Source organism: Danio rerio, chromosome 3 (assembly GCF_052040795.2).
Source record: "Danio rerio strain M-AB ecotype USA chromosome 3, GRCz13ab, whole genome shotgun sequence".
NCBI lineage: Eukaryota > Metazoa > Chordata > Actinopteri > Cypriniformes > Danionidae > Danio > Danio rerio.
In genome coordinates, this window is record NC_141023.1 from 8,993,376 (window position 1) to 9,005,000 (window position 11,625).

At 37.9% G+C, this 11,625-nt stretch overlaps 1 protein-coding gene and 1 long non-coding RNA gene across 4 annotated transcripts in view; one reads left to right on the plus strand and one right to left on the minus strand.

Moving 5' to 3' along the window:
* Positions 1–11,625, plus strand: part of LOC148679716 (uncharacterized) — a 143,096-nt gene that overhangs the window by 29,500 nt on the left and 101,971 nt on the right. The gene's annotated exons all lie outside the window — the stretch shown is intronic.
* foxk2b (forkhead box K2b) overlaps positions 1–11,625 on the minus strand; it is a 51,652-nt gene that overhangs the window by 9,253 nt on the left and 30,774 nt on the right. For all 3 annotated transcript variants that reach the window (XR_015480417.1, XR_015480418.1, XM_087243938.1), the window contains exons 2-3: positions 9,404–9,595; positions 3,194–3,338 (exon numbers count right to left, since the gene is read on the minus strand). Coding sequence is in view for 1 of the 3 variants with exons in the window: in XM_087243938.1 (XP_087100064.1) it covers positions 3,194–3,338; positions 9,404–9,595 (337 nt within the window). In the remaining 2 variants the exon portion in view is untranslated. The remainder of the gene's footprint in view (positions 1–3,193; positions 3,339–9,403; positions 9,596–11,625) is intronic.

Consider the following 11,625-nt stretch of genomic DNA (forward strand, 5'->3'; position numbering starts at 1 on the left):
AGTGTATATTTAAACACCGCTGATTGGCCAATGTGTTCATGTGCTTAATATAAATGACTGTGATTGGCTGTAAAGGTCATCGGTTCACCAGTTGCAAACACAGATACACAAAGTCACATAGATCAGTCGATCCATCAGCGGATCGCTCTTAAATTAGCTCATAGACAGACAAGCTGATCTACGCAACTTTAAAACGATCTACTGTTCGTCTGTATGTGTTTGCACCTGGTGAACAGCTGTGAAGAGTGGTCAACAGATCGGTACCCAAGTCAATACTTTTGACAACGCTACTGTGTGTATGTATATATATATATATATATATATATATATATATATATATATATATATATATATATATATATATATATATATATATATATATATATATATATTAGGGCTGTAAACTGAAGGTGTGGGTTTTCTGATGGATGTCCGTAACACATATCCTTTATGTCATCTGACAGACAGGTCACTTTTGGGTTAAAAAATTACATGTTGACACATGTAATTAATCGGAAGAGGTGAAGGCGTTAGTTGTCATCTAGAGCAATTTAACTTGATAAGTTTAGACTGCTACATCTTGCCATCATCACAGCGATATCAGTCATTCTCATCCCAAACTGTAAGTTACATCGTCTGTTAAAATATTAAAATTATTAAAAATGTAGTTTTAGGATGCACAAATAAACCCTGTAGTCTCCATAGACTCTTCTGACATTCAGTTCTCCACTATGCTGACACACAGGCGTTTGTAGCTCCGCCTTCTTTTGAAAAGAGCACAATCTCATTTTAAATTTAAAGCGACAGTCACCTAAATCAGATCAAAGCCTAAAAGGGTCAGTTTCAGAGAGCTAGAAAATATTATTTGTGTGGTATTTTGAGCTGAAACTTCACATGCTCACTCTAGAGACAACGTATTTTACATTTTATTAAAAGGGGGATAATAGGTCGCCTTTTAATAAACGTTTTAAAAAATAGTTTTAAATAAATAATAGTATTATAGAAATACACACACACACAAATAAATCCTGTTTATTTCACATATCTGAGTGGTAGTACTTACCTACTTACCCACCTACTTACCTACCTATCCACTTACTTAACTACCTACTAGAGCTGCACAATTAATCGTTAAAAGATCGCGATCTCGATTCGACAACCTAGACGATCCTAATCCCGCATTTCTACGATTCTGCCAATCATATTTTTAAGTTCAGGAGAGAAGAAAAGGCGGCTGCACGAGTCTTTTCAGTGTTTCACACACGTTGCTCAGTGACATGGACACCTCCAAATGATGTTGAATGAGTCACATACTGTATTTATAAGGTATAGTTCACCTAAAAACGTCATTTTTGTCTTCATATAATGATGTTTTCGCGGCCGGGAAATCACACATGAATTGAGCTGCTGACCGTGAGCTGTTATCGCAGAGAGGGCGCGCCCGCGTCTACTTCAGTGAACAGAACCTGCATATGTTGCGAGTAACAGGTAATACAGTTGTAAATAATATTCAGTTTGTGGCATAGAGTGATCGTTTGGGAGCTGCTCGCGAAGTATGAACAAGCACTTAGCAGTCAGAATGAAACCGAAAGTGTGCACTTCATTTAAATGATCATAACGCATTTTAGAGTTATGATTATGACAAGCATTTGATATGTTTTTTCTTTCATAGCGAACCCACAGTTGTGCATGAAAATAAATGTTTACAATGTCAGTATAACTACTCTAGCCTATATATTGTTGAATATAATCTGATAATGGCAAATGTCTGATTTAACCAGTGAATAAATTTGTCTAATATGACAGATCGCAAGCATAAATCTCAAAGATAATAATTCAACATCAGAATTATTATAAGTAGCATAGAATTATTTATAGAAACCAGTAGACCTACACATAATATTATTATTGATGTTGTGCCATATGTTTGTTTTTACCATACATTTATTTTACATCTACAGAATCGTGAGAAAATCGTGATTTTTATTTTAAGCAAAAAAAATCGTGATTCTCATTTTAGCCAAAATCGTGCAGCTCTACAACCTACCTACTTACCTACCTACTTACCTACATACCTACCTACCTACTTACCTACATACCTACCTACCTACTTACCCACTTACATACTTTTCTACCTACTTACCTACCTAGCTACATACTTGCCTACCTACCTACATACCTACTTACCTACCTACTTACTTACCCAACTACCTACGTGCCTACCTACAAAATTGCCTACCTACTTATTGTCAAAATACATACCTACTTGCCAACCTAATTACTTACCTACCTACTTACCTACCTACTTACCTACTTACCTACCTACTTACCTACCTACCTACCTACCTACCTACCTACCTACCTACCTACCTACCTACCTACCTACCTACCTACCTACCTACCTACATACATACATACATACATACATACATACATACATACATACATACATACATACCAACTTACCTACCTAATTACGTAGCTAATTACTTACCAACCTTGTTACGATGGACCGGGCGGAGGGAAGCAAAAAAGACACTGTGACTTACCTAATTACATACCTACCTACATACCTACTTAATTACTTGCCTACCTGCTTAACAACTTACCTACCTACTTACCCAGTAACCTACCTACCTACTTACCTACATGCATACTTGGTTACCTACCTATATAAATACCTACTTACCTACCAAATTACTTACCTACCTGATTAACAACTTGCTACACCTACTTTTTACTTATCTATCTACCAACCTACCTATCTACCTACTCAAGTACTTAGTTACCTACCTGCATACATACCTACTTGCTTACCAACTTACTTAACTTACCTACCTACCTGCTTAACAAATTACCTACCTTCTCACCTTTTTACTTATCCATCTACTCACGTACTTGCCTACCTAGCTACTTACTTATTTACCTACTTATTTATCTATTTACTTACCTACTTTCGTTTTAATGCCATATCAGCAGAATTGGTTATATTCATGGCAACACTTGCAGTAAATATTTGATACATCATTCATAATATGTAAGTCTGTTTGTCTGTTGTAAGTCTATTTTCATAACGATGTGGACAAATGGATTTTTTCTTTGCCAATCCTCATTTACATTCTGCTTTACCAACTGTAGGGCTTCTTTAGCAGTAGTGTTGAAATGTGTAGTTCGTTTTCTGCATGCTTTTCACCTTTGGACTGTCTCCTTCTGATGTTTCTTTGTCATTTTCAGACTGCGAGTTGTCGTTCATGAGCTGCAGGTCCGGCACGATTCTGCCCAGCCGATATCCTGACGATCCTGCTCCACGAGGACTGGATGGACACGAGTTAGCAGCGCTGAACACAGAGAACACAGAGAGAGAAACGGGAATCAGCAGCAGAAATAGACAGGAAAAGATTATTCAGAGCAGAAGTGGCCCATGAAAGACGCAGCTGTGCTTGCAATTCAACATGACAAATTATGAGCGTTTCTCTGACACACTCAGCAAAAAATAAATAAATAAATAAAATTCCTAAAAACACACAGCTGAAGTCAGAATTATTAGCCATCCTGTGATTTTCTTTTTCAAATATTTCCCAAATGATGTTTAACAGAGCAAGGAATTTTTCACAGTATTTCCTAAAATATATTTTACTTCTGGGGAAAGTCTTTTATGCTTTATTTCGGCTAGAATAATTTTACTAAAACCATTGTAAGGTCAAAATTATTCGACAGAACAAACCACTGTTATACAATAGACGCGTTTCCACTATCACGCCTAAAGCGAGCGAGCCAGAGTGACCCAGGGTCAGTCGCGTTTCCCCTGTCACTTCCGGGGCCAAATCGGGCTAAATCTGGGCTTTCTTGGGGCCAGCGGTTGGCCTTTTTTGGCCCGCCAAATACCTTGGGCCAAAGAGGGCCAACTGGGGCTTCGGGGTGGAGTGAAAGGAGAGGCGGAGTGTGGACAGAGTTTTCCGATCGCACACGAGTACATGCGCCAAACAAATAAATAAATAAGGGAAAGAAAACATTTAGCCTTATAGGCTGGGGTATTTTTGCGTATGATCGCCCTTATGTTTCCCTTTTAAATGTAAGCTGTTGCATAAAATAATAAAGTTTTAATTTATAAGTGACTTTTCTTTGCTGCGTCCTCCTCGATGTTACAATAACACATAATAATCTTTACACCATATCAAAGACACAGCGGACAGTAAAGGTTTTCAAGAGGTTTAAAAGGTGTGTTTGTGCGCGTTTAGATGCCTGTATGTGTGTGTGAAACCGAGCAAAAGAGCGCTCCCTTAACAGCTCTGTTGATGCCGCGCGGCTTTTTTTCATTTTGTTATTTATTTTGGAGATAATACACAATATGACTACAACAGAAAGACATGAAACTTTACAAATTTTGTGTCCACTTTTGTAGGCACTAAACAATAGTGTCATATCTTGATAAAATAGTCTAAGCTATATTGAAATAATATAAAGAATTACACATATCAGATATAATAAAATTGCATTAAATGAAATAAACCAATATAAAACTAACAAAAGCTAAACCAATTTAGATAGATACAATAGCCTACATAAATCAAATCGTTTTAAAGCCATATTACACTTTCATTTTACAAAGGCCTCCCTAACATTTTTTTAGATATTTTCTAAAAACAATAAACACCAAAGAAGGTTTGTAATTATATTTATTAGGTATTTAGATGCGATGATATTAATCAAATCATGCAAACAGCATTTTTTGGGTGAGTGAAAGCAGAAACTAGACGACACTTTTTTCCAAAACACATTTTTTGAGCTGTTGATAGTCGTATATGTGTCCCACACTGCTAAAAACACTATTAGGACACCTATATTTCACTAAAAAGTGTAAATTGGTTGTTTTTGCGTTATTTCAAGAAAATTCGTACTACCTGTTTGAAATGAATTTTTGAAGCTGCGTCACGGTCATGACATAATAGCGTGTATTCCAGCGTGCAGACTGGGCGTCTGTCCCAGAGTGAGTCTTATTACGTCTTACAGTGTGATGCATTAATGCATGAGTAAGGCTTGGTTCAAACCAATCAGCGCGCTCTATTGTGCAACTTCATTAATATTCATTACTGTCACAGTGTTTAGACGACAGAGACGCCACGTTGTGTTGGCAAAACAAGCGTGAAGTGTTGCTTTTATAGTTTGCTGCAGTTAGGTTTCGTTTTCATTTTCTCTCCGTGAGAGCGCAGACTCATGTGTGGATTAACAGTGTACGCGACGCTCGACAACAATAACTTACGTGTCTAAGGAGGATTATTGTTTACCTGAGAGTTGTTCTCATCTGCAAACGCTGAGACCCAGATTCGCTTGTAGTCTGGTGATTGTCCTGTCTCTACAGATTTGGTAAGTGAGCGACCAGTGCTCTTTGTTTATTCAGTTCGTATTTTATTCGTATCAAACAAACTATTGCACCGAGTGCAATAGTTAGCACTAACAGTTACAACCAAACTATAACCTCGTGTTGGATTTTGTGACCGGAATAACACACGCGGCTTTCTGACGCTACCTGCCGTGTGTATCTAAGTTCTCAGGGAAATGCTGAGTTTTTTTTTTCTCTCATTCGTTGTGCGGTATCAAACATTGCATGAAAAATACACGCTTAGAGCAGCGCCTCGAATCAAATATCACGTTTGTCGGGAGGGACATTAATGAATTCCCTGAATGAAAGAGCCAAACTGCAGTTAAAGTCCACCATTTAATAATTAGGCAAATAATTCGACTACAGATGTCCATGTAAACACAGTCACTTTGTCCGCTGTGGTTGTGTGTTTTGATTCTGAAATTCAGCGTGCACAAATAGACACTCCCATACCAAGCCGCTTTTCTTCCTCCGACACTCCCCCCTAAACAGAGCTGGACTTTGGAGCTGCACTTTTCTGACTTTTTCCAAAGTAGAGGTGTGAAAACACCCTGCTGAAACGAGGGGGTTTCATGGCCCTTTAAATACATGAAAAGCTTTATTAGTGGATAGCTGCTGAGCGCAACGAAATATAGCCTATATTTTATTACTTGCTCTTATGTGCTGAAATACTTAACACTTTCCTTAACTTAAGATATAATAAGCAACATCTTTAAATAAAGGGGAATCACCTATTAAGTGTCATAAAGCCTATAGGGAAAAATGAATGTTTCAGTTCTGTCCGGAGCATTTGGGATGAATGTTTGATGGCGTCTATCTAAACGAGGATGTTATAAAATACATTTTCTTTTTCTTTTCATTTTTCTGTCTTCATTAACAGAGAATTTCTGTGGTTTTATATTATGGATTGGTGTGCTCACTGAGCTCGGTCCCTCCGTTAGTGGCGAGACCACTGGATTTCGATGCCAACAGTTGGTCGGTGAGTAAATGAATATGATGAATGAGAGCACACAGGCCTGTGCGTATAGACATATAATGTACTGCTGTACAGTAACGTGTCGTCTGTTTGTTTCGGTTGTCTTTATTTGAATGGTGTCGTTATGATTCGATGGTGTGCTTTATCTGTCTGATTCCCGCTGAAGTGAGCGGGTTGTGTGACGTTTTGATTCGGGGGATGTTCTGGGGGCGGGGTTTGTGTGACGTGCTGCGAGCCACTAGCCCGACAGTGGAAACGCGACATGAATTCGGCTTCACTGGTCAACCTCCCGGGCGATTGGCCTGGCCCAGTTAAAGCCCTGACTCGCACTGGCCCGACAGTGGAAATGCGGCTAATGACTTGCCTAATTACTAGTCGTCGTTTTAATTATTTTGTTTTGATCGTGAGCTCAGTTCACTACTGACTTTGGTTGCTTTAAATATCCTCAGTTAATTATGTCTTTTGTTTATAAATAATTTCTCTTTATAATTTGCCTGGTCCACATCTGCTATGTTTTCATCCAAAAATGCTAATTAACTATGCTCAAAACTGGATTGTCGCATAAAAAACGTGCGACTAAAGCAGCGTTTCCATCCAACGAGTTAAAGAGAACAAAATCATCACTTCCTGACTAACTGGCACCAAATATCAACAGTAAAAACTGAATTTGCTGTGGTAGGAGAAGCTGCGTGAGTGTTTTCTTCATTTAATAAATGTCTTGCACCTCAGAAGGCAATCCTGACACAGAGTGAACATGAAGTGGCGTTTGAAAGGCGTGAGATGTGGAGCACAGATGCTCTTAACAGTTCTGGAGGTCATTATTAAAAAATGACACTAATACTGAAACGTTTAAGGTGTTTAAAAATGACCAAAACAACATTTCAGATGTTTTACAGTGTGCTCAGCCTGCTGCTTTGTCCACTCACACACATTTTTATCATCACATGACCCTTTTCAAAAGCTCACACTGGAATTTGTGCAATAAAAGTGTTTCCATTGTAGTTTATGCGCATGTTTTCTAATCAAATAAAAAGTTTATCCTACAAAGTTATGCGCATATGTTATTAATGTACATTTTCAAAATGTACTACTATCTCTCTTATGTTACAATTTTGAGCCGGTTGTAACATATAGACGCTCGTCTTATTGAGAGGGATGCGGACTGGTAATTAGTAAGCAGAATAAGGTGTTTATGCCCGTCTAGGCAGAGCAGTTCGCTTGTTTGGCTTTAGGCTACATGTAAGTTCGGCTCACAATAGTTTTTGTAATCCCCTTATAGGTTATTAGGGACCGAACACTGGAACAGTGCATACGCCAATTGGAAATGCTCCCTTCTTTTTCTTCTTCTCTAGAATGAATCACATTTTTGCGGGTCTAAGCATGCTTAAAAACTCTCGAAACTTTGCCCGTGCGCTAGAAGTGGCAAAAATGTAAGCTTGTTTTAGGGTTTCTGGTAGTGGGTGTGGCAAAATGGCTCGACAGTGCTACCTGTGCATGTACGGTAGAGTGGCCTCACACACGTATGAAAATTAGCATACACATTAGACATGCTATACCTTACAAAAAAAGTCTCTTGGAGTAAAATCTAAAACCCAACAGGAAGTCAGATATTTTTAACTTCCTCTGCTAAAAAAAAAAAAAAGTGCTGTTTTTACCATTTGTATTAAAACCAACTCTTCCTTGGGATTTTATCCGATCAACACCAAAATTGGGTATTGTCATTTAAAGGCCTTGGCGAAGCCAAATTGCGAAGATCTAGTATTTGTCGAAGGGCGTCTCCGTGGCAGCCTCACAAACTTTAACGATTCGCCACGAAACAGGAAGTCGTTAAAACTCTGCCTCAAAATTCACACGTTTGAGTCCTGACCTGAACACATTTACATGCCAATATCCAGTTTCACTCATAGCGCCACCTGCTGGCAACAGGGAATTACATGTTTTACAGTGTAACCAACTCCTTCTCCAAGTTATCAAATTGACTTCAAGTTTTGTCAGTCTAATGCACAGGCCTTTATGATGTTTAATTGTGAAGATCTAGAATATTCACAAAAGGGTGGTTCCGTTGCAGACTGAAAAAAGTTCAGTGTTTCGCCACGGAAGAGGAAGTACTTATAACTCAGCCTCACAATGTCTAATATGCTTGAAAATTCACAGGTTCAATTCAATTCAATTCAGCTTTATTTGTGTAGCGCTTTTACAATGTAGATTGTGTCAAAGCAGCTTCATAGTAACTGGATCAAGGTAGTTCAGTTTTTAGTGTTTAAGTTCAGTTCAGTTTAGCTCAGTTCAGTGTGGTTTAAAATCATTACTGAGAGTCCAAACACTGAAGAGCAGCTTCGATGAGATTCCTTTCCCGAAGACATCTACATGCCAATAATGAGTAACAGTACCTGCTGACAGAAGAAAGATTAGCATAAATCAAGTGATAAGTGATTTTCTCAGAGTTTTTTTTTTATATTTATCAGCTTTAATTATTATCATCCACTGTTCTCTGTCATCCTAAGGCCGGGTGGCGGTGAGCATGGGTGCATGGGTGCGAGGTCTGCTTGCAGCTTTAATAGTTTTTTATATTTAGTGTTTTCCTGGGTTCAGTGTACGGCAGTGGTTGCATTTCTGGACCAACAGTTCAGCTGTGCATAAGCATTATCAGCTGCATAAAGAGGCTTGACTATTGGGAAAACACAGAAGAGTTAGGTAAGTTTAGTTAGTGGGAAATGTGGGACAGTTAGTGGGATATTTAATTATGAGCCGATTGCTTATGTTCGAAGTTTAGAATTAAGTCGTGAGTGTATTCATTAGTAGCTAGTGTATTTGGGTAAGTTTATTCTAATCTTTTTGGGATGACTTTGCTAGTTCTTCGTTTGTGTTCAACATAACTGTGTCAACATACTGATCGTGGTGTGGAATAAAGCAACATTCTCCCATAAACATTCGCAATGGAAAGAGTTTCTCTTGTTTGTCTAACTTTGGGAAGAGAGACACCGGAGTGAGGACAGAACAACAAGGTTTCCTTATGGTGAATTGTCGACAGAAACGGGGTTGTATACCTGATGGTGCCGGTGGGTGAGGGCAGAGGACTCATAAGGTGAGCGATGTTATCAGGAATGTTGATGGTTAAAGGTGAGATCTGAGGCTGAACTGCTTTGACTGGAGACTCGGGCTCTCTCTTCTCTCGCTTGACACTCGCCAGCGCCGTAAACGTGATCTTGATGTTCGTACTGGGGAACCGAAATGTGCACCTGAGAAACACAGAGAGAGGGAGGAAGACATTATTAAAGAGGCGTTTGACATCTGAAGTGAACATGTATTTGTGTCATACTGTTTTTAACCCTTGTATCTTGTTCAAACTGACTGCCATTTTGTTATGTTGGGGGCTGTTTTTACCCCATTGACTTCCATTGGAATTACTTTTTTTGATTGCAAACCCATGACAGCATATAATCATGCATTCTTGATTTGTTGATGTTTTTCCCTGTTGGGACGAAGTACAATTTGTCATTTTTACTGCTGATCATCAGTTGGCAGCATTAACCAGGCCCGGAGTGGCTAATCGGTAGCACCGGGAGAATTCCCGTTGGGGTGATCCGTTTTCCCTAGCTGCTTGCACTCTCAGCAGTCGCACTTTTTTTCATCTATTTATTTATTTGACCATATCTTCACTCTTTTTATTCATTATTTTGCCACAGCGCCGCTCTTATTTATTTTCTCGCAGCCCCGTAAGCTAAATGCAGCCTGCAGGTTAACTAACGTAAATGATGATGTTAACTATAATCTATAAAATTATATAAACTATAATTAATAATTAATATTAATGAATAATACACCTGCTTAATGAAAATCAGATGATTTACTACATTAATAAATCAGACATAACTTGATCAGAAATCTAAAAAGGGGAGAAAAAGATTAATCCATCAATAGAAAGTAATACCGTCTTGCAGGTCACAGTCCAATACTTATTTTTATTCTCGTTGCATTAGCGATATAGTGGACCAGTGGTAAACACGTTGCGATACTATGCCGTCCGACCCGTGTTCGAATCTCACCTGGAAATTTATTATTTTATTTTTTCATTTTTATTGTTAAGACATATAATGCTGTTAGGGCTTTTGAACATTTGAATTTCTAAAGCAGCTGTTTTCTTGAAAAAGACCTGATAGTGTCACTAGAAACTGAATTGGAAATGACCTTATTTTAATATAGACAGTAGTGAACTGAGGTGGGCCTGTCTGGCTTGAAACTCCAGGGCTGAAAATGAGTCCCACTCTGGCCCTGGCATTAACCCTTTAAAAGAAGGCCTTTGTAAAAATGTTACTTTTTTTCGGAAAAACGTTTCCACTTTTTAATGGAGTTCTATGGAGTAAAACAGTCAATTATATTGTGTGTGCATTAACAGTAAGTGCACAAAGGTTCTCTCTCAAACACACAAACACTATATATTCTATATAAAAGCCAGAAACTTAGCTTGTTTTTGATTGCAACTGATGTTTAACCTCTTCCCAACAGGACAAATCAGCAACAATCAAGAATGCATGATTATATGCTGTCACGGCTTTGCAATCAAAAAATGATATTATAATGGAAGTCAAAGGGGGAAAACAGTCACGAACATGTCAAAAGGGCAGTCAATTTGCCCAGTGCATTTTGTTTTTAAAAATTTCAAAGAATTTTCATAAAATATGTGTCAAAATATGACTTGTCACCAAAAATCATTCAATTTGCTGAAACACAGACAAAGCTTTGGCCAAATTAAAGCGGTTCTTGATCATAAAACAAGCATCTACATGAGTCCAAAAACAAAATCAGCAGCCTTTAGGCGGAGAGAAGAGATGTTTAACATCTGAAAACATTAATCTATGTCATAAACCATAAGCTAGTACATCCAGGACTTTTCAGGACACTAAAATTGCTGATTTGGCCGCTGCTTTTCTCAAAATCTGTGGCAATAGTTGCAAAATTCATCACTAAATTTGAACTTTTTTGACATCAAGAACATGAACATTGGGCTGCAAACCTGAGAAACTAGCGTTCATTTATTAACCCCCAAAATATGTGAATACATCAAAATAAAAGTAAAAACAGGTATAAAAAAAAAGTTAAAAACACTTTAAATTAGGAGTTTTCTTTAAGAAACGACAAATTTAAATGTTATTTTACTAAAACAGATGATTGGGAGCTTTAGAGATTGCAATTATTTATTTATTCATATAATTAACACATACATACATACATACATACATACATACATACATACATACATACATACATA